The sequence below is a fragment of the Aegilops tauschii genome, chromosome 5 (assembly GCF_002575655.3).
Source record: "Aegilops tauschii subsp. strangulata cultivar AL8/78 chromosome 5, Aet v6.0, whole genome shotgun sequence".
NCBI lineage: Eukaryota > Viridiplantae > Streptophyta > Magnoliopsida > Poales > Poaceae > Aegilops > Aegilops tauschii.
Genome location: NC_053039.3, coordinates 248849311 through 248876328, shown reverse-complemented (window position 1 = coordinate 248876328; position 27018 = coordinate 248849311). Strand labels below are relative to the sequence as shown.

At 45.5% G+C, this 27018-nt stretch overlaps 2 protein-coding genes across 2 annotated transcripts; both read right to left on the bottom strand.

Annotated features, from left to right (window-relative positions):
* Positions 1 to 6397: 6397 nt before the first annotated feature.
* Positions 6398 to 9068, bottom strand: LOC109754066 (basic leucine zipper 19). Its single transcript, XM_020312987.4, has 4 exons — positions 8606 to 9068; positions 7601 to 7691; positions 7050 to 7176; positions 6398 to 6790 (listed from the first exon to the last, which is right to left on the bottom strand). Exons 1-4 carry the CDS (start codon positions 8950 to 8952, stop codon positions 6636 to 6638), a joined length of 720 nt encoding a protein of 239 aa, XP_020168576.1. The 5' UTR covers positions 8953 to 9068; the 3' UTR covers positions 6398 to 6635.
* A 9398-nt stretch (positions 9069 to 18466) lies between these two features.
* Positions 18467 to 19003, bottom strand: LOC109754065 (uncharacterized). Its single transcript, XM_020312986.1, has one exon. It carries the CDS (start codon positions 19001 to 19003, stop codon positions 18467 to 18469), a length of 537 nt encoding a protein of 178 aa, XP_020168575.1.
* Between the last annotated feature and the right edge of the window lie 8015 nt (positions 19004 to 27018).

The window sequence follows — 27018 nt, the reverse complement described above, 5'->3', positions numbered from 1 at the left end:
CTAGGTATGATCATGTATATAGGCATCACGTTCGAGACAAGTAGACCGACTCCTGCCTGCATCTACTACTATTACTCCACTCATCGACCGCTATCCAGCATGCATCTAGAGTATTAAGTTCATGAAAACAGAGTAACGCCTTAAGCAAGATGACATGATGTAGAGGGATAAATTCATGCAATATGATAAAAAAAACCATCTTGTTATCCTCGATGGCAACAATACAATACATGCCTTGCTGCCCCTACTGTCACTAGGAAAGGACACCGCAAGATTGAACCCAAAGCTAAGCACTTCTCCCATTGCAAGAAAGAACAATCTAGTAGGCCAAACCAAACTGATAATTCGAAGAGACTTGCAAAGATAACCAATCATACATAAAAGAATTCAGAGAAGATTCAAATATTTTTCATAGATAAACTTGATCATAAACCCACAATTCATCGGTCTCAACAAACACACCGCAAAAAGAAGATTACATCGAATAGATCTCCACGAGAGAGGGGGAGAACATTGTATTGAGATCCAAAAAGAGAGAGGAAGCCATCTAGCTAATAACTATGGACCCGAAGGTCTGAGGTAAACTACTCACACTTCATCGGAGGGGCTATGGTGATGATGTAGAAGCCCTCCGTGATCGATGCCCCCTCCGGCAGAGCTCCGGAACAGGCCCCAAGATGGGATCTCGTGGGTACAGAAGGTTGCGGCGGTGGAATTAGGTTTTTGGCTCTGTATCTGATCGTTTGGGGGTACGTAGGTATATATAGGAGGAAGGAGTACGTCGGTGGAGCAACAGGGGGCCCACGAGGGTGGAGGGCGTGCCCTGGGGGGTAGGTGCGCCCCCTAACTCGTGGCTTCCTCTTTTGTTTCTTGACGTAGGGTCCAAGTCTCCTGGATCTTATTCGTTCCAAATCACGTTCCCGAAGGTTTCATTCCGTTTGGACTCCGTTTGATATTCTTTTTCTGCGAAACTCTAAAATAGGCAAAAAAACATCAATTCTGGGCTAGGCCTCCGGTTAATAGGTTAGTCCGATAAATAATATAAAAGTGAATAATAAAGCCCAATATTGTCCAAAATAGAAGATAATATAGCATGGAGCAATAAAAAATTATAGATACGTTGGAGATGTATCATGCATCCGTTGCATGGCAATCCCTACTCACTCACATTGATATCTATTAATGGGCATCTCCATAGCCCGTTGATACGGCTAGTTGATGTGAGACTATCTTCTCCTTTTTGTCTTCACCACAACCACCATTCTATTCCACATATAGTGCTATGTCCATGGCTCACGCTCATGTATTGCGTGAAGATTGAAAAAGTTTGAGAACATCAAAAGTATGAAACAATTGCTTGGCTTGTCATCGGGGTTGTGCATGATTTAAATACTTTGTGTGGTGAATATAGAGCATAGCCAGACTATATGATTTTGTAGGGATAACTTTCTTTGGCCATGTTATTTTGAGAAGACATAATTGCTTAGTTAGTATGCTTGAAGTATTATTATTTTTATGTCAATATTAAACTTTTGTCTTGAATCTTTCAGATCTGAATATTCATACCACAATTAAGAGAATTACATTGAAATTATGCCAAGTAGCATTCCACATCAAAAATTCTGTTTTTATCATTTACCTACTCGAGGACGAGCAGGAATTAAGCTTGGGGATGCTTGATACGTCTCCTACGTATCTATAATTTTTTATTGTTCCATGCTATATTATATTCTGTTTTGGACATTAATGGGCTTTATTATACACTTTTATATTATTTTTGGGACTAACCTATTAACCGGAGGCCCAGCCCAGAATTGATGTTTTTTGCCTATTTCAGAGTTTCGCAGAAAAAGAATATCAAACGGAGTCCAAACGGAATGAAACCTTCGGGAACGTGATTTTCGGAACGAACATGATCCAGAGGACTTGGACCCTACGTCAAGACATCAACCAGGAAGGCACGAGGTAGGGGGCGCGCCTACCCCCCGGGCGCAGCCTCCACCCTCGTGGGGCCCATGTTGCTCCACCGACGTACTTCTTCCTCCTATATATACCTACGTACCCCCAAACTACCAGATACGGAGCCAAATAACTAATTCCACCACCGCAACCTTCTGTACCCATGAGATCCCATCTTGGGGCCTTTTCCGGAGCTCCACCGGAGGGGGCATCGATCACGAAGGGCTTCTACATCAACACCATAGCCTCTCCGATGATGTGTGAGTAGTTTACCTCAGACCTTCGGGTCCATAGTTATTAGCTAGATGGTTTCTTCTCTCTTTTTGGATCTCAATACAATGTTCTCCCCCTCTCTTGTGGAGATCTATTTGATGTAATCTTCTTTTGCGGTGTGTTTGTTGAGACCGATGAATTGTGGGTTGATGATCAAGTTTATCTATGAACAATATTTGAATCTTCTCTGAATTCTTTTATGTATGATTGGTTATCTTTGCAAGTCTCTTCGAATTATCAGTTTGGTTTGGCCTGCTAGATTGATCTTTCTTGCAATGGGAGAAGTGCTTAGCTTTGGGTTCAATCTTGCGGTGTCCTTTCCCAGTGACAGTAGGGGCAGCAAGGCATGTATTGTATTGTTGCCATCGAGGATAACAAGATGGGGTTTATGTCATATTGCATGAGTTTATCCCTCTACATCATGTCATCTTACTTAAAGCGCTACTCTGTTCTTATGAACTTAATACTCTAGATGCATGCTGGATAGCGGTCGATGTGTGGAGTAATAGTAGTAGATGCAGGCAGGAGTCGGTCTACTTGTCTCGGACGTGATGCCTATATACATGATCATACCTAGATATTCTCATAACTATGCTCAATTCTATCAATTGCTCAACAGTAATTTGTTCACCCACCGTAATACTTATGCTCATGAGAGAAGCCACTAGTGAAACCTATGGCCCCCGGGTCTATTTTCCATCATATTAATCTCCCGTCAACAAGCTATTTTTGGCGCCGTTTTTATTTTGCTTTCTTTACTTTGCATCTTTATCATAAAAATACCAAAAATATCATCTTATCATATCTATCAGATCTCACTCTCGTAAGTGACCGTGAAGGGATTGACAACCCCTTTATTGCATTGGTTGCGAGGATTTATTTGTTTGTGTAGGTGCGAGGGACTCGTGCGTGGTCTCCTACTGGATTGATACCTTGGTTCTCAAAAACTGAGGGAAATACTTACGCTACTTTGCTGCATCACCCTTTCCTCTTCAAGGGAAAACCAACGCAGTGCTCAAGAGGTAGCACTTCCCTCTGCGAAGGGCCTATCTATTTACTTTTATGTTGAGTCATCACCCTCTTATTAAAAGCACCAGCTGGAGAGCACCGCTGTCATTTGCATCCATTACTATTAATTTATATTGGGTATGACTATGACTGAATCTCTTTTACCATGAATTACAATGTTTAGTCAGTCCTTGATCTTTAAAGGTGCTCTGCATTTATGTTTTGCGGTCTCAGAAAGGGCTAGCGAGATACCATCTTGTTATATCATATTATGATTGTTTTGAGAAAGTGTTGTCATCCGAGATTTATTATTATTGCTCGCTAGTTGATTATGCCATTGATATGAGTAAACATGATACCTAAGAGTTATTGTGAATATGGTTAGTTCATAATCTTTGCTGAAAACTTGAATGCTGGCTTTACATATTTACAACAACAAGAGCAAACAGAGTTTGTAAAAGTGTTTCTTTATCACTTTCAGTTTATCAACTGAATTGCTTGAGGACAAGCAAAGGTTTAAGCTTGGGGGAGTTGATACGTCTCCGTCGTATCTACTTTTCCAAACACTTTTGCCCTTGTTTTGGACTCTAACTTGCATGATTTGAATGGAACTAACCCGGACTGACGCTGTTTTTAGCAGAATTGCCATGGTGTTATTTATGTGCAGAAACAAAAGTTCTCGGAATGACCTGAAACTTCACGGAGATTATTTTTGGAAATAAAAAAAAAATACTGGCGAAAGAACCAAGGCCAGGGGGGCACACCCTTTCCGCGAGGGTGGGGGCGCGCCTGCCCCCCTGGGCGCGCCCCCTGCCTCGTGGGCCCCCTGGAGCTCCACCGACCTCAACTCCAACTCCATATATTCATGTTCGGGGAGAAAAAAATCAGAGAGAAGGATTCATCGCGTTTTACGATACGGAGCCGCCGCCAAGCCCTAAACTCTCTCGGGAGGGCTGATCTGCAGTCCGTTCGGGGCTCCGGAGAGGGAAATCCGTCGCCATTGTTATCATCAACCATCCTCCATCACCAATTTCATGATGCTCACCGCCGTGCGTGAGTAATTCCATCGTAGGCTTGCTGGACGGTGATGGGTTGGATGAGATTTATCATGTAATCGAGTTAGTTTTGTTAGGGTTTGATCCCTAGTATCCACTATGTTCTGAGATTGATGTTGCTATGACTTTGCTATGCTTAATGCTTGTCACTAGGGCACGAGTGCCATGATTTCAGATCTGAACCTATTATGTCTTCATGAATATGTGTGAGTTCTTGATCCTATCTTGCAAGTCTATAGTCACCTACTATGTGTTATGATCCGGCAACCCCGAAGTGACAATAATCGGGACCACTCCTGGTGATGACCGTAGTTTGAGGAGTTCATGTATTCACTATGTGTTAATGCTTTGGTCCGGTACTCTATTAAAAGGAGGCCTTAATATCCCTTAGTTTCCATTAGGACCCCGCTGCCACGGGAGGGTAGGACAAAAGATGTCATGCAAGTTCTTTTCCATAAGCACGTATGACTATATTCGGAATACATGCCTACATTACATTGATGAATTGGAGCTAGTTCTGTGTCACTCTATGTTATGACTGTTACATGATGAACCGCATCCGGCATAATTCTCCATCACCGATCCAATGCCTACGAGCTTTTCACATATTGCTCTTCGCTTATTTACTTTTCCGTTGTTACTGTTACAATCACTACAAAACCCAAAAATATTACTTTTGCTACCATTACCGTTACTTCCATACTACTTTGCTACTAAATACTTTACTGCAGATACTAAGTTATCCAGGTGTGGTTGAATTGACAACTCAACTGCTAATACTTGAGAATATTCTTTGGCTCCCCTTGTGTCGAATTAATAAATTTGGGTTGAATACTCTACCCTCGAAAACTGTTGCGATCCCCTATACTTGTGGGTTATCAACGTCCGGACATCCGACCCCCCCTGTGCGCAGTGTAACAGGCCACTTGCCCATGTACCCATCCATTCGCCCCAACTTGTACTAGCACTATATATAGACCCTCACCTCCTCCTAGCTAGAGTTAGCAATGTGATAGCTCATTAGAGATAGAGCTTTGCTCATCCACGTACCCCTACTCCTCGGAGTTCAAGACCTCCTAGGAGAAGATCCCCCACATGGATTCAAGACCCCTTTTAGGGAAGATCCTCTACGGATTCAAGACCCCATCTCCTCACGGATTGGGATGAACTAGCTATCGTGTATCCTCCCATGCTGACTTTGGATCGTGTATCTCTCCATATGTATGTGGATTTAGCACATGTGTGATTGCATCTTGTTTATTTGAGTGTTCCTCTCGTGATTTCCCTCGTGTTTTCCCTCGTGTCTTCGCGGGATCCGCTCCAATTGTGAAAGATCGACCACATTAGGGTTCCACACTACATCAACAAAGCTCGGTACCCATCTCTCTATACACCATTGTATTCCCTCTCACGCGGTATTCTCCACCCTGAATAACAATAACAAGCAGGACGTAGGGGATTACTCTTCGGAGGCCCGAACCTGGGTAACTTGCGTGTGCGGGCTCCGTCTCAGTACTTCCGGCCACGCAAGGCACCCAACCGAGGGTACTAACAAAAATCTGCGCCGTTAGTCCCAAGCTCCAGAGTGAAAACTTTAGGTCTGATCTGAACTGGTTGAATGAGGCAATGATGGTGTTCCACATCATCCCCTTGTGGAGGCATTTATCTCGAGTTGTTTGGACGTTCTCTTCGGAGTGAAAACTGAAAACCAAGATCTAGCCTCCGTGGGTGGATTTGACGATGGCGAGGCTCGCACATCGTTGCCTTCTTGGAGGCGTCATTGTTGAAGCACTTTTCCCATAGTCTTAGTGTTCTCATCAGTGGTGGTTGATGTTGATGGTTTACATGATGTAGTTCACTTCGACAAACTTTTTTTTTTGTTTTTCTGTGTTTTCTTTCTTTCTTTCTTTGTGTATTGGTTGTGTCATCATAATTATGCATAGGTTGGGTGTGTGTTCATTCCGTTTGTCATCTTGATGCGACTTTTTTAGTCAATAAAATAGTCCTTTATAGAAAACATTTCATTTGTCATCTTGCTGCGACTTTTTTAGTCAATAAAAGTGTCCTTTAGAGATTCTGTTTCCCACAAACCGAAGACCGAATAATATTGAAAATATCTTTACCAACACAAATGCAAGGATGGTCCAAACAATATATCTACGACAATTTTCCATCCCAACACAATTATCGGTAGGGACGAGTGAACATCACAAAAAACAAAAACAATGAACATGTCAAACTGCACAAATAATCTAGTAACATTGGTGTGTTTGCACACGATGAATCGACAAGAGTGGAAGGAAAAAGTCACCACAAAAAGGCTGCTTGCGCCATGTTGTGTTATCGCATCGCGGCTCCCTCACACATAAGGAGCTCTTGCTTGGCTTGCATTGAGGCGGCCGTGGCCATGTCTGTGCCGCCTGTGGCCTTGATCTTCTGGTGGTGGAACAGCTGCCGTAGTCGCTCAATCTCCTCTTTGAGTGCCTCTTGATGAGCTGCATTGCAACTTTGGGATGAGTTTAAACAAGACACTGGATGGCTTTGCTTAACTAGGAGTCAATCAAAAAAATTGTTTTGCAGAATGTTTATTTTCATTCAGTAAATCTGTTTGCGTCAAAACATTATTTGCAGTTTGTTCAAATTAACAGTCTTTTGGTGTGCTGGTTGGTGCCTGACAAAAAAGATGGCACTGGAGCCCATATTTATCATAGAGAAACGGATAAATTAGCTAAAATGGGCATGAAGGTTCGGTACCATCTTTGAAGATCTTGTCTTGTGCAAGGGCGGCAATTCTTTGCCTGAGATGGCTGTTGCCCACGGTCAGTAATGACCGCTGATGATCTAGAAAGGCCACGCGGGGAGAGAGTGCTGACACCTCCATCTGAACCAAGTAAACAACCAATCAAATTTTGGGATTTCAATGGTTAAAATTCTCTTTTTGTTTCTTTTTTGCGGGGAAAATTCTCCTTTTGTTGTCTCTGAATTATCTCGAGTAACAGTGAAAAACTTGGTAATTGCTCTTGGAGACTGAGCTCATCCACTCCCAAATGAACTATAAATTTGAAAAAAATAGCAAACAATATTGAAAAAAAATGGACATTGAAAATGTTTTGAGTGTGCTAGGTGTATGCATAAGTCATGGACACTTATTTCTTCACACACACAAAACTAGGGACTATTTGCTGGGAATGCAAGACAGAAATTGTTGAAGTATTCAGTATGCACAAGACTATTTTCTTGATTCTTTTGATATCTTTTTGTAGTTCTTCGTTGAGGTCCGTTTACGAGAGAAGTAGAGTGAATACCTGGAGTCCGGTGACGCTGCGTTCAAGCTCTGAGATGTACTGCAACTTCCGAACTCTTGACCTCTGCGCTGACTGCCTGTTGGCCAATATCCTGAAACAAAATTGCCAGCTAATTTGTTACTTAGATTCGCAGAGTTTTGTGTATGCAGCTTACTAAGGGATACAGTATGAATGTATGATGCGAATGCGCATTTCGGTAATTGTTTTACAACGAAGCATGCACATTTGAGTAATATTTACGCCTGAATATTTCTTTTCTGAAATTTGAGATCTAAACTTGAAATGCACTCCTAGCAGCCTCCGTGCTCTGCCGGCCAGCTTAGCGCACGCAAGAAGAGGGAAGGCTGGGTCGAGCCGTCGGGAGGAGCAGCCGCCTAAGCAGGGCATGGCCAGGCCGCAGCATGCGCCAGACGGCCAGAGGACCGGCAGGGGTTGGGGCAGCAGCCGAAGAAGCGGATCTCGAGAGGAGGGGATCTCGCGCGCGAGAGGGCATGGCCTCGCCGCCGCCCTCCGTGTCGCAAAGCTTAGCCCGGTGACCTCCTCCGGCGACGGCGAAGGCAGGGCGTGGCGGTTAGGAGGTGGCGACGGGGGGCCTCCGGAGCCGCCGAGAGCGACCCAGGACCAGGAGGCGAGTCGAATCAAAATTTCAGTTTAAAATGGCTTTTAAAGTGGCAACTTCTTGCAGAGTTGTTAATTTGAACAGCTAGTCGTGATTTATGAACACCCAAATTGTATTTGTTTTTTCACTGGGGTAAAACCAAAATTACTGATTCACGGCCAACGTAGTAGGTAATTTGTTGGCTCTAGAGATACCGTAAACAAATGTATAGTTGCCGTGAATCGCCAACCAAATCGAGCTCTATCTTTAAAATAAACGTAATTGTGTTTCTACCGTTTACTCTGGTATAAATACTACATGAACTATTGTTCTATGTTAAAAAGCAAATTAACTTTGCTCCACTCAAAAGAAAAAAATAAATTTGCTAAGTAGGAAATGTAACAGACCTTTTAACCCTCTTGGGGTCACCGAAGCCGTCCGCGGCGGCCATTGCGCCCGCGCTGGGCGTCCCCTCCTCCGCCTCTCCCGTGTCCATGAAGCCCGGCCTGTCGCACCCGCCGTCGACATTGGAGAACATGGACATGAGCTGCTCGTCGTCGAGCCTGTCGAACTCGTCGTCGCCGCCGCCGCCGCTGAGGATGTGGTCCATTGGCACGGCCTCCAGGAAAGCCGCCGGATCGCTGGCCGAGCGCCGGTGCACGCCCCGCCGGGCCGCAGCGAACCCGAGGAACTCGCCTGCCACCGGCCAGTCCTGCCCCCCCGCGCTCGGCGCTCTCGGCGGCAGCTGCGCCATTTCTTGAGCTATCTACCACCGCTGGGTTCTTCCTGTGTACTATGTGTGTGGGCTGCAAGTGTAGGAGATGTGTAGCTGGAGTGTATATATTTTGTGTCTCGGTGCACATCACATGCAAGGTATGTATGTAGGTGCACATCACATGCAGGGTGGGGGCATGTTGCATTAGTGTAGATGGGATGAAGGTGATGATTTTATGGCCATTATTCGTGGCAACATGCATGTGTTTAGGACTAGGCATCAATAAGATGCTGGAGATATGGTGGTTACTTGGTGCTTGTAGTACGTACTCTACATGACAGCAAGAGATATGGTAGTTAGTTAGAGCATCTCCGACAGGTGCCGAACGCGCCGCGCGTCAAAAACTGCTTTGCCGCGCGCCCATCGCCTGGTTTGGCGCGGCGTGCAGCGCTGGCTCCAGCAGCCGCGCTAAAAAGCAGCGCGCGCGCAGCTCCAGCAGTGCGCAAAAATGCAACACGCGCTAAAAAAAACTATAGCCTATTTCATAGATATTTTACATAGTTCCATAGCATAGATAGATAAAAAAACCGATACATAGATATTTTACATAGTTTCATAGCATAGATAGATAAAAAAACTACTACTAGATAGTGCAACGACATAAAAAAACTACTAGATAGTGCAACTACATACGCAACTATAGCCTACTCCCAGTCGTCGTCGTCATCGTCATCGTCGCCATCCTCGCTGGTCTGGTCCGAGGTATCGATCCACATGTCCAACCAACGGTCATCATTAGCCGAAAAGATCGACTGCCCACCATTTTGAACGATGTCACACTGCGATGTCGCCAGAGCCTTTCGCCGACGCCTATCCAACCGCTCCTCGCGGCGCCTTCGCGTCTCCTCCTCGCGGCGCCTTGCCCACTAGGTGAAGGAAATATGCCCTAGAGGCAATAATAAAGTATTATGTATTTCCTTGTATCATGATAAATGTTTATTATTCATGCTAGAATTGTATTAACCGGAAACATAATACATGTGTGAATACATAGACAAACAGAGTGTCACTAGTATGCCTCTACTTGACTAGCTCGTTAATCAAAGATGGTTATGTTTCCTAGCCATAGACATGAGTTGTCATTTGATTAACGGGATCACCTCATTAGGAGAATGACGTGATTGACTTGACCCATTCCGTTAGCTTAGCACTCGATCGTTTAGTATGTTGCTATTGCTTTCTTCATGACTTATACATGTTCCTATGACTATGAGATTATGCAACTCCCGTTTACCGGAGGAACACTTTGTGTGCTACCAAACGTCACAACGTAACTGGGTGATTATAAAGGTGCTCTACAGGTGTCTCCAAAGGTACTTGTTGGGTTGGCGTATTTCGAGATTAGGATTTGTCACTCCAATTGTCGGAGAGGTATCTCTGGGCCCACTCGGTAATGCACATCACTATAAGCCTTGCAAGCATTGTGACTAATGAGTTAGTTTGCGGGATGATGTATTACGGAACGAGTAAAGAGACTTGCCGGTAACGAGATTGAACTAGGTATCGAGATACCGACGATCGAATCTCGGGCAAGTAACATACCGATGACAAAGGGAACAACGTATGTTGTTATGCGGTCTGACCGATAAAGATCTTCGTAGAATATGTAGGAACCAATATGAGCATCCAGGTTCCGCTATTGGTTATTGACCGGAGAGGTGTCTCGGTCATGTCTACATAGTTCTCGAACCCGTAGGGTCCGCACGCTTAACGTTACGATGACAGTTATATTATGAGTTTATATGTTTTGATGTACCGAAGGTTGTTTGGAGTCCCGGATGTGATCACGGACATGACGAGGAGTCTCGAAATGGTCGAGACATAAAGATTGATATATTGGAAGCCTATGTTTGGACATCGGAAGTGTTCCGGGTGAAATCGGGATTTTTTCGGAGTACCGGGAGGTTACCGGAACCCCCCGGTAACTTAATGGGCCTTAGTGGGCCTAGGTGGAAGAGAGGAGAGGAGGCTAGGGCAGGGCCGCGCCCCCCTTCCCCCCAGTCCGAATAGGACAAGGAGAGGGGGGCGGCGCCCCCCTTCCTTCCTCCCCTCCACCTCTTCCCCCTTCCACTCCTAGTCCAACATGGAAAGGGGGGGAGTCCTACTCCCGGTAGGAGTAGGACTCCTCCTGGCGCGCCTCTACCTCCTAGGCCGGCGGCCTCCCCCTTGCACCTTTATATACGGGGGCAGGGGGGCACCTCTAGACACAATTGATCTACGATCTTTTAGCCGTGTGCGGTGCCCCCCTCCATCATATTACACCTCGATAATATCGTAGCGGAGCTTAGGCGAAGCCCTGCGTCGGTAGAACATCATCATCGTCACCACGCCGTCGTGCTGACGAAACTCTCCCTCAACACTCGGCTGGATCGGAGTTCGAGGGACGTCATCGAGCTGAACGTGTGCTGAACGCAGAGGTGCCGTGCGTTCGGTACTTGATCGGTCGGATCGTGAAGACGTACGACTACATCAACCGCGTTGTGTTAACGCTTCCGCTTTCGGTCTACGAGGGTACGTGGACAACACTCTCCTGTCTCGTTGCTATGCATCACCATGATCTTGCGTGTGCGTAGGAATTTTTTTGAAATTACTACGTTCCGCAACAGTGGCATCCGAGCCTGGTTTTATGCGTTGATGCTATGCACGAGTAGAACACAAGTGAGTTGTGGGCGATATAAGTCATACTGCTTACCAGCATGTCATACTTTGGTTCGGCGGTATTGTGAGATGAAGCGGCCCGGACCGACATTACGCGTACGCGTACGCGAGACTGGTTTCACCGTTGCGAGCACTCGTTGCTTAAAGGTGACTGGTGGGTGTCTGTCTCTCTCACTTTAGTTGAACAAAGTATGGCTACGCCCGGTCCTTGCGAAGGTTAAAACAGCACCAACTTGACACACTATCATTGTGGTTTTGATGCGTAGGTAAGAACGGTTCTTGCTAAGCCCGTAGCAGCCACGTAAAACTTTCAACAACATAGTAGAGGACGTCTAACTTGTTTTTGCAGGGCATGTTGTGATGTGATATGGTCAAGACATGATGCTATATTTTATTGTATGAGATGATCATGTTTTGTAACCGAGTTATCGGCAATCGTAAAAGCAATAGTTGGCGAGACGACAATGATACTACGATGGAGATCAAGGTGTCGCGCCGGTGACGATGGTGATCATGACGGTGCTTCGGAGATGGAGATCACAAGCACAAGATGATGATGGCCATATCATATCACTTATATTGATTGCATGTGATGTTAATCTTTTATGCATCTTATCTTGCTTTGATTGACGGTAGCATTATAAGATGATATCTCACTAAAATTTCAAGATAAAAGTGTTCTCCCTGAGTATGCACCGTTGCGAAAGTTCTTCGTGCTGAGACACCACGTGATGATCGGGTGTGATAGGCTCTACGTTCAAATACAACGGGTGCAAAACAGTTGCACACGCGGAATACTCAGGTTAAACTTGACGAGCCTAGCATATGCAGATATGGCCTCGGAACACGGAGACCGAAAGGTCGAGCGTGAATCATATAGTAGATATGATCAACATAGTGATGTTCACCATTGAAACTACTCCATCTCACGTGATGATCGGACATGGTTTAGTTGATTTGGATCACGTAATCACTTAGATGATTAGAGGGATGTCTATCTAAGTGGGAGTTCTTAAGTAATATGATTAATTGAACTTAAATTTATCATGAACTTAGTACCTGATAGTATCTTGCTTGTCTGTGTTAATTGTAGATAAATGGCCCGTGCTGTTGTTCCCTTGAATTTTAATGCGTTCCTTGAGAAAGCAAAGTTGAAAGATGATGGTAGCAATTACACGGACTGGGTCCGTAACTTGAGGATTATCCTCATTGCTGCACAGAAGAATTACGTCCTGGAAGCACCGCTAGGTGCCAGGCCTCCTGCAAGAGCAACACTAGAAGTTATGAACGTCTGGCAGAGCAAAGCTGATGACTACTCGATAGTTCAGTGTGCCATGCTTTACGGCTTAGAACCGGGTCTTCAACGACATTTTGAACGTCATGGAGCATATGAGATGTTCTAGGAGTTGAAGTTAATATTTCAAGCAAATGCCCAGATTGAGAGATATGAAGTCTCCAATAAGTTCTACAGCTGCAAGATGGAAGAGAATAGTTCTGTCAGTGAGCATATACTCAAAATGTCTGGGTATAATAATCACTTGATTCAACTGGGAGTTAATCTTCCGGATGATAGCGTCATTGACAGAATTCTTCAATCACTGCCACCAAGCTACAAGAGCTTCATGATGAACTATAACATGCAAGGGATGAATAAGACAATTCCCGAGCTCTTCGCAATGCTAAAGGCAGCGGAGGTAGAAATCAAAAAGGAGCATCAAGTGTTGATGGTCAGTAAGACCACTAGTTTCAAGAAAAAGGGCAAAGGGAAGAAGAAGGGGAACTTCAAGAAGAACAGCAAGCAAGTTGCTGTTCAGGAGAAGAAACCCAAGTCTGGATCTAAGCCTGAAACTGAGTGCTTCTACTGCAAGCAGACTGGTCACTGGAAGCGGAACTGCCCCAAGTATTTGGCGGATAAGAAGGATGGCAAGGTTAGCAAAGGTATATGTGATATACATGTTATTAATGTGTACCTTACTAATGCTCGCAGTAGCACCTGGGTATTTGATACTGGTTCTGTTGCTAATATTTGCAACTCGAAACAGGGGCTACGGATTAAGCGAAGATTGGCTAAGGACGAGGTGACGATGCGCGTGGGAAATGGTTCCAAAGTCGATGTGATCGCGGTCGGCACGCTACCTCTACATCTACCTTCGGGATTAGTTTTAGACCTAAATAATTGTTATTTGGTGCCAGCGTTGAGCATGAACATTATATCTGGATCTTGTTTAATGCGAGACGGTTATTCATTTAAATCAGAGAATAATGGTTGTTCTATTTATATGAATAATATCTTTTATGGTCATGCACCCTTGAAGAGTGGTCTATTTTTAATGAATCTCAATAGTAGTGACACACATATTCATAATGTCGAAGCCAAAAGATGCAGAGTTGATAATGACAATGCAACTTATTTGTGGCACTGCCGTTTAGGTCATATCGGTGTAAAGCGCATGAAGAAACTCCATACTGATGGACTTTTGGAATCACTTGATTATGAATCACTTAGTACTTGCGAACCGTGCCTCATGGGCAAGATGACTAAAACACCGTTCTCCGGAACTATGGAGAGAGCAACAGATTTATTGGAAATCATACATACAGATGTATGTGGTCCGATGAATATTGAGGCTCGTGGCGGATATCGTTATTTTCTCACCTTCACAGATGATTTGAGCAGATATGGGTATATCTACTTAATGAAACATAAGTCTGAAACATTTGAAAAGTTCAAAGAATTTCAGAGCGAAGTTGAAAATCATCGTAACAAGAAAATAAAGTTTCTACGATCAGATCGTGGAGGAGAATATTTGAGTTACGAGTTTGGCCTACATATGAAACAATGCGGAATAGTTTCGCAACTCATGCCACCCGGAACACCACAGCGTAATGGTGTGTCCGAACGTCGTAATCGTACTTTACTTGATATGGTGCGATCTATGATGTCTCTTACTGATTTACCGCTGTCGTTTTGGGGTTATGCTTTAGAGACGGCTGCATTCACTCTAAATAGGACACCATCGAAATCCGTTGAAACGACACCTTATGAACTATGGTTTGGCAAGAAACCAAAGTTGTCGTATCTTAAAGTTTGGGGTTGTGATGCTTATGTGAAGAAACTTCAACCTGATAAGCTCGAACCTAAATCGGAGAAATGTGTCTTCATAGGATACCCAAAGGAGACTGTTGGGTACACCTTCTATCACAGATCCGAAGGCAAGACATTCGTTGCTAAGAATGGATCCTTTCTAGAGAAGGAGTTTCTCTCGAAAGAAGTGAGTGGGAGGAAATTAGAACTTGATGAGGTAACTGTACCTGCTCCCTTATTGGAAAGTAGATCATCACATAAACCAGTTTCTGCGACACCTACACCAATTAGTGGGGAAGTTAATGATAATGATCATGAAACTTCAGATCAAGTTATTACTGAACCTCGTAGGTCAACCAGATTAAGATCCGCACCAGAGTGGTACGGTAATCCTGTTCTGGAGGTTATGTTACTAGACCATGACGAACCTACGAACTATGAAGAAGCGATGGTGAGCCCAGATTCCGCAAAATGGCTTGAGGCCATGAAATCCGAGATGGGATCCATGTATGAGAACAAAGTATGGACTTTGGTTGACTTGCCCGATGGTCGGCAAGCCATTAAAAATAAATGGATCTTCAAGAAGAAGACTGACGCTGACGGTAATGTTACTGTCTATAAAGCTCGACTTGTTGCGAAAGGTTTTCGACAAGTTCAAGGGATTGACTACGATGAGACCTTCTCACCCGTAGCGATGCTTAATTCTGTCCGAATCATGTTAGCAATTGCCGCATTTTATGATTATGAAATTTGGCAAATGGATGTCAAAACTGCATTCCTGAATGGATTTCTGGAAGAAGAGTTGTATATGATGCAACCGGAAGGTTTTGTCGATCCAAAGGGAGCTAACAAAGTGTGCAAGCTCCAGTGATCCATTTATGGACTGGTGCAAGCCTCTCGGAGTTGGAATAAACGCTTTGATAGTGTGATCAAAGCATTTGGTTTTATACAGACTTTTGGAGAAGCCTGTATTTATAAGAAAGTGAGTGGGAGCTCAGTAGCATTTCTGATATTATATGTGGATGACATATTGCTGATTGGAAATGATATAGAATTTCTGGATAGCATAAAGGGATACTTGAATAAGAGTTTTTCAATGAAAGACCTCGGTGAAGCTGCATATATATTTGGCATCAAGATCTATAGAGATAGATCAAGACGCTTAATTGGACTTTCACAAAGCACATACCTTGACAAAGTTTTGAAGAAGTTCAAAATGGATCAAGCAAAGAAAGGGTTCTTGCCTGTACTACAAGGTGTGAGATTGAGTAAGACTCAATGCCCGACCACTGCAGAATATAGAGAGAAGATGAAAGATGTTCCCTATGCTTCAGCCATAGGCTCTATCATGTATGCAATGCTGTGTACTAGACCTGATGTGTGTCTTGCTATAAGTTTAGCAGGGAGGTACCAAAATAATCCAGGAGTGGATCACTGGACAGCGGTCAAGAACATCTTGAAATACCTGAAAAGGACTAAGGATATGTTTCTCGTTTATGGAGGTGACAAAGAGCTCATCATAAATGGTTACGTTGATGCAAGCTTTGACACTGATCCGGACGATTCTAAATCGCAAACCGGATACGTATTTACATTGAACGGTGGAGCTGTCAGTTGGTGCAGTTCTAAGCAAAGCGTCGTGGCGGGATCTAGGTGTGAAGCAGAGTACATAGCTGCTTCGGAAGCAGCAAATGAAGGAGTCTGGATGAAGGAGTTCATATCCGATCTAGGTGTCATACCTAGTGCATCAGGACCAATGAAAATCTTTTGTGACAATGCTGGTGCAATTGCCTTAGCAAATGAATCCAGATTTCACAAGAGAACCAAGCACATCAAAAGACGCTTCAATTCCATCCGGGATTTAGTCCAGGTGGGAGACATAGAAATTTGCAAGATACATACGGATCTGAATGTTGCAGACCCGTTGACTAAGCCTCTTCCACGAGCAAAACATGATCAACACCAAGACTCCATGGGTGTAAGAATCATTACTGTGTAATCTAGATTATTGACTCTAGTGCAAGTGGGAGACTGAAGGAAATATGCCCTAGAGGCAATAATAAAGTATTATTTATTTCCTTATATCATGATAAATGTTTATTATTCATGCTAGAATTGTATTAACCGGAAACATAATACATGTGTGAATACATAGACAAACAGAGTGTCACTAGTATGCCTCTACTTGACTAGCTCGTTAATCAAAGATGGTTATGTTTCCTAGCCATAGACATGAGTTGTCATTTGATTAACGGGATCACCTCATTAGGAGAATGACGTGATTGACTTGACCCATTCCGTTAGCTTAGCACTCGATCGTTTAGTATGTTGCTATTGCTTTCTTCATGACTTATACATGTTCCTATGACTATGAGATTATGCAACTCCCGTTTACCGGAGGAACACTTTGTGTGCTACCAAACGTCACAACGTAACTGGGTGATTATAAAGGTGCTCTACAGGTGTCTCCAAAGGTACTTGTTGGGTTGGCGTATTTCGAGATTAGGATTTGTCACTCCGATTGTCGGAGAGGTATCTCTGGGCCCACTCGGTAATGCACATCACTATAAGCCTTGCAAGCATTGTGACTAATGAGTTAGTTGCGGGATGATGTATTACGGAACGAGTAAAGAGACTTGCAGGTAACGAGATTGAACTAGGTATCGAGATACCGACGATCGAATCTCGGGCAAGTAACATACCGATGACAAAGGGAACAACGTATGTTGTTATGCGGTCTGACCGATAAAGATCTTCGTAGAATATGTAGGAACCAATATGAGCATCCAGGTTCCGCTATTGGTTATTGACAGGAGAGGTGTCTCGGTCATGTCTACATAGTTCTCGAACCCGTAGGGTCCGCACGCTTAACGTTACGATGACAGTTATATTATGAGTTTATATGTTTTGATGTACCGAAGGTTGTTCGGAGTCCCGGATGTGATCACGGACATGACGAGGAGTCTCGAAATGGTCGAGACATAAAGATTGATATATTGGAAGCCTATGTTTGGACATCGGAAGTGTTCCGGGTGAAATCGGGATTTTGCCGAAGTACCGGGAGGTTACCGGAACCCCCCGGTAACTTAATGGGCCTTAGTGGGCCTAGGTGGAAGAGAGGAGAGGAGGCTAGGGCAGGGCCGCGCCCCCCTTCCCCCCCAGTCCGAATAGGACAAGGAGAGGGGGGCGGCGCCCCCCTTCCTTCCTCCCCTCCACCTCTTCCCCCTTCCACTCCTAGTCCAACATGGAAAGGGGGGAGTCCTACTCCCGGTAGGAGTAGGACTCCTCCTGGCGCGCCTCTACCTCCTAGGCCGGCGGCCTCCCCCTTGCACCTTTATATACGGGGGCAGGGGGGCACCTCTAGACACAATTGATCTACGATCTTTTAGCCGTGTGCGGTGCCCCCCTCCACCATATTACACCTCGATAATATCATAGCGGAGCTTAGGCGAAGCCCTGCGTCGGTAGCACATCATCATCGTCACCACGCCGTCGTGTTGACGAAACTCTCCCTCAACACTCGGCTGGATCGGAGTTCGAGGGACATCATCGAGCTGAACGTGTGCTGAACGCGGAGGTGCCGTGCGTTCGGTACTTGATCGGTCGGATCGTGAAGACGTACGACTACATCAACCGCGTTGTGTTAACGCTTCCGCTTTCGGTCTACGAGGGTACGCGGACAACACTCTCCCCTCTCGTTGCTATGCATCACCATGATCTTGCGTGTGCGTAGGAAATTTTTTGAAATTACTACGTTCCCCAACAGTAGGCTTGCTCGTAGGTGACGTCCTCCGGGTGGCGCCGGCGCCACTCCACCATGGTCCGCTCGTCCTCATGGGCGACGAGGAGGCGGCGCTGCCGCTCAGCGTGCTCCGCACGGTCTTGTGCCGTGCGAAGACGAGGCGGCGGGGCGACGTCCAGCGCCTGCTGGAGCGTGTGGACGTCGTCGAAGTTCATCTGCGGGCGCGGCCTGCCTAGGCGCCACGCCGCCACGTCGTACGCGCGGGCGGCCTCGTGCGCCGTCTCGAAGGTGCCGAGGCCGAGCCGGAGTTGGCCGGACCGTATCTCGGAGTAGAACCCGCCGTTGGGGCGCTGGCGGACGCCAAGGTAGCCCGACGCTCCTCGGCGGCGCGGCGGCATGGTGGCGCGTCGGTGGCGGGGCGCTGGAGCGGTGGCGCGCGTGGCAGCGGAAGCAACGGAAGCGGTGGCGTGGCGCGTCGGTCGCGGGGCGCTGGAGCGGTGGAGGCGCGCGTGGCAGTGGAAGAGGAAGAGAGGCGAGCGCCGCATTTTATAGGCGCGCCGGAAGCGATGCGCCAAAAATAGCGCGCGACCTGCCGCCTTTTCCCGCGTGCGCGCAAACGGTTCCCGCGCGCGACTTTCCCGCCACCGCTGGAGCGCGCCGAAACGTCCCGCGCGCTAAAACTCGGTTTACCTCGCGCGCATTTTGGAGCAGCTGTTGGAGATGCTGTGCAAGTACTTGCTTAGTGAGAGGTCCCGATTTTTAAAAGGGAAAAGGTGGCAGCTAGGTAGGAACAAGCATGGAGGTCACATGATGGGCGGAAAGGAGATGATAGCTAGCAACAGCTAAGTGAGAGAGTGCTGCTGTCCTCCTACAGTGCTATTGTAGATTGGAGAGTTATATATATGAATATTATTTTGAGATCCAGTAGTTAATCAGAGAGTTGCAGGGAGAAGTTATCCTTGCTTGTGGATTTCAGAATTCAGCTGGCAACTGCGGCAGCTGGGCCAGCGCTTCATCGGGTCTCCGCCACCACGTGCTGCACTCAGTGGCCCTGACAGACAGATGATGCTGTTCCCCTCCCTCTACGTCTACATTTCAGATCCAATGGATTTTGCGTTGGTGGATCTTCTTTTGTTTCCACATATGGATCCAGCAGGGAACTGATTGGAGCAATGGAACCCGTTTTTTCTAACCCCTTTTCATCGACGAAACGTGCGGACGATCGTGTCAGAGCTTTTTTTTTTTAAAAAAACTTTCCATCTATTTATGTTTAATCATGACAGTACAACGAACATCAGAAATAATAAAAACTATATCCAGATTCGTAACCACCTAGCGACGACTACCAGCACTGAAGCAAGCGGAAGGCGCGTTGCCGTCGTCGCCCCTTCATTGCTGGAGTCGGGCACAACTTGTTATAATAGACAGTCGGAAAAAGTCGTAGTGCTAAGGCCCCATAGGACCAGCACACCAGAACAGCAACCGCCGCCGATGAAGAATAATGTAGATTGAAAGGATCCAACCCGATGACACATGAACGTAGACGAACAACGACGAGATCCGAGCAAATCCACCAAAGATAGATCCGTCGGAGACACATCTCCACACACTCACCAATGATGCTACATGCACCGCCAGAACGGGGGCTAGGCGGGGAGACCTTTATTCCATCTTCAGGGAGCCGTCGCCGTCTCTGCTTCCTGAGCAGGAGACAAACCCTAACAAAACTGAAAGGAACGACTAAAATCAGACCCCCCCAACCCTAGGCTGAATCCACTGTGCTCCCATGGCCCTAGGGTCACCGGAGACGAGGCGGACCTGCGGTGGCGCCGGCGAGATGTAACATCCCAAATTTTCAATTTGATATGTTATACATAGATCATCATTGCATATCATATTTTATTGCATTTTGACAAATCCTCGATAAATCCTAAGCAACTCAAAGACCCTCGGAGAGAGTTGGGGATTTTCTCGAATTTTCATATTTGATTTTCATCAAATTATAAAACGAGGATTTTAGTTTAATTATTTTCTCTCCGGAAAAATATTTCATTTTTAAAAATAAACGAGAGGAGAAAATATGACTTCTCCAAAACAATTGAAATACTGGAGGAAAAGTGTTAAAATCATTTATTGGAATTTATTCGGATTTTATTTGCAATTTTATTGCATTATAAAAATATTGCATGTTTTCAAAAATTTATTTTGTGTCAAAAAAATGTTCAACCTATTCTAGATTTTCTAACTAGACGGGGAAAATTTGTTTTATCTTTTTTGGACTTTTATTTATTTTTCTACAAAATTTTCCGCGGAACATATTTAAAAAAAAAACTGCGCGCGCCCGCCGGGCCGAAGCCCAGCCGAGGCCCAGCCGCCCGCGGGATCTCCTTCCCCAGCACGCCCCCGCCGCCGCGCCGTGTCCATGGCGGACACGGGAGCCGCCCCCGCTCGGTTTGCCCCCTCCCCAAGCCGCCGGACCCCCCTCCTATTTATACCCCCCTCTTCTCCTCCTCTCACCCCGCCGCCCGCACCCGCACTCGCCGCCGCCCGAGCACCCGAGCTCGAAGCCGCCGCCGCCGCCGTTTGCCGCCCCTCGCCGCCGCTCGCCTTCCCCCCGAGCACCCGAGCACCCTGCCGCCCTCGCCGCCCTCGCCGGAGCCGGCCAAGCCCCGCCGGAGCCCGCCCCGACGAGGTACCTCGCCGCCGTTCGTTGCCGGTTTTGTTTAAAAAAAACGGTTCGTTTAAAAAAAAACCTAGATCGGTTTTTTTTGGTTTTGTTATTTTGCGAGCGTTCACCGACACGTTCGTTTTAACGAACGCGTTCGTCGGTTTTTCTCTGTTAACGAACATCCGTTCTTTAACCGTTCGTCCGTTTTCTTTTTCGTCGGATTTTTTTCGCGATTATCTCAGATTCGATTTCTGATCGAATCTTTGTTTCTGTTTAACTTTTCGCTCGTTCATCGGAATCAGGCGATTCAAGCGCCTAGAGTTTCGTCTCGAAATTCTCTTTCCGTTTAACTTACTCAAACAAGTTTTTGCTACTGTAAAATTTGACCTAGATCCAGATTAGTAAACGAAGCTTGTTTCTTTCGCAGTTTGACTTTCGTTGCTTCGTTCGAGTTGATTCTTTTTGCAAACCGGAGTTCTTAAGTTGAACTTTCTGGTTGGATCTTTCATTCGAGTTTTACCTGTGCATTAGATGAGTACTGATTGTCTGCTTGTTTGTTTGCGATAGAGTACCCGGAGTGTGCCGCTTGTTACTTCGAATCGCTAGGTTTTGCGGATCATCAGCAAGGCAAGTAACACTTTGATCATACCTTCCATACCCAGTTTTTTTATTGCATTAGATCTATCCTCAAACATTGCATGATTAGGATCTAATTAAATTGTGGGTATTGGGAAGTAGTTGAGGTAGTACCTATTAGCTGTTCTTTTATCAAACCCTTGGGAGTTACTTCTACGTTGCTATTATATTGCCATGCTATGCTCGTAGACGTGGATTGGGTTTGAAAGATATTCATGACAGATGTGAGATTGTTAATAATGGTTTACCTAAGGTGGCAACTAAAACTCACATCTGGGTGGATTGAGGCACCTGGAGAACCCAGTGTTGCCTGTTTGTATAAGGACCGCCACCCAGGCTCAAAGGGATCATAATATTATTCATGCTAGAACTTCCGTGTGCAGCCACAAGCTATTATGGGCTCTAGCATAGTTGAGTAGGTTACATGATCTCTTGAAGAGGTGGGCTAGCAGATGTAGGGGAAAGTAGGTGTACCGGTCCACCCAGAGTAAAGAGTGATTGTTTCGGAAAGACTGTGTCTCGGTCATCCGTTTCTCAAACATCTTGCAGTGCGAGAATCAAGCGGAGGCGATCGAGTCTTGTGGGGAAAAGTGCACAAACCTCTGCAGAGTGTACAAACTAATCATGGTTAGCCGTGTCCCCGGTTATGGACAATTTGAGTATCTAGTACCTGGATTCTCATTTGAATCTCATCACCATGTTACTTTTAATTAATTTTGTTGGGTTAATGATGACTTTTTTAATTGGGATTGAGATGTTGTCAACCATCTCAATGTTTCACAACCACCATGATAGTTAAATAAAATTTATTCCTTTGAAGTAGGGAAAAATTGGCTTTTCGCATAAAACTTAACCATAGAGCTTTCCACCAGCCATATATGCATGTAGTATAGCATTATTATTGTTCATTATTCTCTATGTGCTACTTTGCCAGCATATTCTATGTGCTGACCCGTTTTCGGGCTGCAACGTTTCATGTTGCAGACTTTTCAGACGACGAGTAAGGTGCCTTAGGTCGTGGTCTTATACTCAGTGATGCCGCTGGAGTTGATGGACTCACTTATCTTCTAAGTCTTCCGCTGTTATCGTATTTAGATGGCCTTAAGCCATATTTATCATACTTAATCTCTTTGGAGATATTCGATGTAATAAGTGTGTGATTGCTACTCTGTTATAAATCCTCCGTTTGTACTGTGCGTGTCAGCATTACTGATCCAGGGATGACACTGGTGCACAACAGCACAGACCATTTGAGGTCTGGTCACTACAAAGGTGGTATCAGAGCACACGCTGACTGTAGGACACGACCACTAAGCTTAAGCCCCAGAAAGCTTCTCTCTTCTCATTTCTGACCCCTCTCCACTTTCTACTCTTTTAGGAATGGCGGATGCAAGGAGCAAGTTCATGCAACCAGATGAAGACACGCCTTTTGGTCGACACTTGAAGGAAGCCACTAAGTATTTGAACATAGGAATACCAAGCATCACCGGAACCTACAACGCCACATTACCCGAAGAGGAGAGCTGGAAGATTCAAGTTCACATTCCAGGAAGGACGTTTGTGCCAGTTACTGAACCCATAAGATTGGTTTTCGAAGCACCAACCTGGAGTTTAGGGAAGAGCATGGCCGCACACATCGCTATGGGACGCATTAGAGAAGTCTACCACCAGGAGCTTAAGGATACAATTTATCAGATTTGTGGACGCCGAGACGCGCAATGGGAGATGATCATAACCAAGAAGGATGGATCAATTGCAGCTTTCATCCAGGAGCAGAACCAACATATTCGTCACCAGGAGAACCAGATGTGCACGGACAAGGAAGAACTGAAGAAGGCATTGACGAAGATCAAGGAGCTGGAGGAAGAACTCAAGGCTACACGCGAGGATTATATGGAGGAAATCATCGCACTAGTAGGGAAGAATGACGACCTGGAGAAGAAGATTGGAGTATTCATGGGAAATCCAGTGCCAAAAGCAGAAGTTGACGAAAGCACTTGCCCGGATAACTACATCATCATCGACGACACTGACTCGGAACCAAGTGAAGATGACTTTGTTGACGAAGCTGGAGCAGACATCATGGAGTCTTCAACGGATCAGAATTTCTAGTAGACCACCATATCAGTAGTAGTTTTCCCCCATTTAATAGTATAGTTCAAGCACTTTGTAACGCTAGTTAGATCGATTGTTATGCCTTGTTTGAATTGATTGAGTGATATTGATTGTATTTGTCTCATGAGCATATGGGTAGTGTTTTCTCTCTAGACCTCATTCTATTCTTAACTCTCATCTTTTCTAACCTATCAGATGCCTCCGAGACGCGACAACGGATTTGTTTTCCCACCGGAAATCACCCAGTTGATTCAGCAACAAAATGCCCTGATGCAAGTGTTAGTGCAGAACCAAGGCAACAACAACAACCCACCGCCACCACCACCTGTTGATCACTTAGCCCGTTTCTTAAGGCTAAACCCGCCGGTGTTTTCCAGTAGCACCGAGCCGATTGTTGCAGATGATTGGCCCCGCAAAGTTGGAAGGGAGTTGACCACTGCAGGATGCACAGATGCGGAAAGAGTGCGTTTTGCCGCACATCAGCTTGATGGACCCGCAGCATCATGGTGGGAGAATTATACAGCCATGCACCCTATTGACACTGTCACATGGGACCAGTTTCAGCAAGCTTTCCGTACAGCTCATGTTTCAGCAGGAGCTATGGCTATGAAGAAGCGTGAGTTTCGCAACCTACGCCATGGAGGACGCACCGTAGGCCAGTATGTGGAGGATTTCAGTAAGTTAGCACGTTATGCACCAGATGACGTTGCTACAGATGCTGCCAAGCAGGAGACATTTTTGGAAGGACTGAATGATGAACTGAGTATGCAGTTGATGGTAGCAACCTTCAACAACTACCAGGAGCTGGTAGATAGAGCTCTCATGATTGAAGGGAAGCAACAGCAGATTGAAAATCGTAAGAGGAAGTATGGACAAGGGAAGTACAATTCTGGAGCTCAGCAGAAGCCACGATTTACCCCGAAGCCGGGAGGACAGTTTCAGCATACCCATGGAGGAGGTAGTTCGCACAACCATAATGGCTCCAAGAATGGTAATGGGAATGGAGGAACCAACGGACAGAATCGCACCAACCCATCTACCCCAACCAAGAGGGATCTAAGTCACATTACTTGTTTCAAGTGCCAGAAGACTGGACACTATGCAACTGATTGTACTGAAGCCCAAAATGGAAATGGCAATGGAAGCTCTGGGAAGAAGCCGAACCCGTTCAACAAAGGACATGTGAACCACGTGAGCGTGGAGGAGGTTGAAGCTCAGCCGGATGCAGTAATAGGTAAGTTTTTGGTTAAGTCATTTACTGCAACCGTTCTTTTCGATACTGGTGCATCGCATTCATACATATCAAGGGGATTTGTGAATAAGTTTAAGATGTCCACCCAAGTTCTCAAAACCCCTATGTTAGTAACCTCGCCAGGAGCAGAGTATATGGCATGCCAAGGATGTTTTCAGATACCATTGGCCATTGGTAGGCATGTTTTCCCCTCAGGCCTCATAGTTTTGGAGTCGCAAGGTTTGGATGTGATTTTGGGAATGGATTGGCTATCGTTGTATGGAGGAAACATCGATTGTGCCAACAAGACGATTTTGCTTACCACCCCAGAAGGAAAAAGGATCAAGTATGTATCCCGGCATATGCCGAAGAGGACTCAAGTGAATTCCTTATCAGGAGTTGTACAGGAGGAAGTACCAGTGGTGAAGGATTATCCGGATGTATTTCCAGAAGAGTTGCCAGGCATGCCACCAGATACAGACATTGAGTTCTTGATTGAACTTTTGCCAGGCACAGGGCCAATATCTAAGAGACCGTACAGGATGCCCGCAAAGGATTTGGAGGAAATTAAGAAGCAGATCAAGGAGTTACTGGATAAAGGCTATATTCGCCGAAGTTCGTCACCTTGGGGATCACCAGTACTACTAGTGGAGAAGAAAGATGGATCACTGAGGATGGTTGTTGATTACCGTGGATTGAATGAAGTGACCATCAAGAACAAGTACCCGTTGCCGATGATCAATGATTTGTTTGACTGCCTACAAGGAGCTAAAGTATTTTCCAAGATCGATCTACGATCAGGATACCATCAGTTAAAGATTCGAGAGCAGGATATACCTAAGACGGCTTTTACCACCAGATATGGACTGTATGAGTATACCGTTATGCCATTTGGTCTGACTAACGCACCTGCCTATTTTATGAACCTGATGAACAAAGTGTTTATGGAGTTTTTGGATAAGTTCGTCGTGGTGTTCATTGACGACATTCTAGTCTTTTCCAAGAATGAGGAAGAGCATGAGGAGCATTTACGATTGGTACTTGAGAAGCTCAGAGAACATCAGTTATATGCCAAGTTCAGCAAATGTGAATTTTGGCTGAAGGAAGTTGGATTCCTTGGACATGTTATTTCTGGAGAAGGAATAGCAGTAGACCCTGCCAAGGTTGACACAGTGACAAGTTGGGAATCACCCACGACAGTTGGAGAAATCCGGAGTTTTCTTGGACTTGCAGGATACTATCGGAGATTCATCGAGAATTTCTCGAGGATTGCTAAGCCCATGACTGAGCTATTGAAGAAGGACACCAAATTCAATTGGACTGAGGAATGTGAAGCTAGTTTCCAAGAGTTGAAGAAACAATTGGTTACATCACCAGTGTTGATTCTGCCAGATCAACGCAAGGACTATGAAGTTTATTGCGACGCTTCTCGTCGAGGACTTGGAGCAGTGCTTATGCAGGAGGGAAGAGTTGTGTCATATGCTTCACGACAACTTAAACCCCATGAGAAGAATTATGCTACGCATGATTTGGAGTTAGCCTCCGTGGTGCATGCATTGAAGACATGGAGACATTTTCTCATCGGAAACCATTGTGAGGTGTATACGGATCACAAGAGTTTGAAGTATATTTTCACGCAAAAGGAGTTAAATCTCAGACAGAGGAGATGGTTGGAGCTCATTAAGGACTATGATATGAGATTGCATTATCACCCAGGAAAGGCTAACGTAGTAGCAGACGCGTTGAGCCGCAAAAGTTATGTCAACACCCTCATGACAGGAGAGTTACAAGGAGTTAGCCGAGGACCTTCGCGAGCTATGTTTGGAGATAGTCCCAAGAGGCTATTTAGCGACACTGGAGATTCAGTCTACCTTGATGGAAAGGATCAGAGAAGCTCAGAAGACAGACAA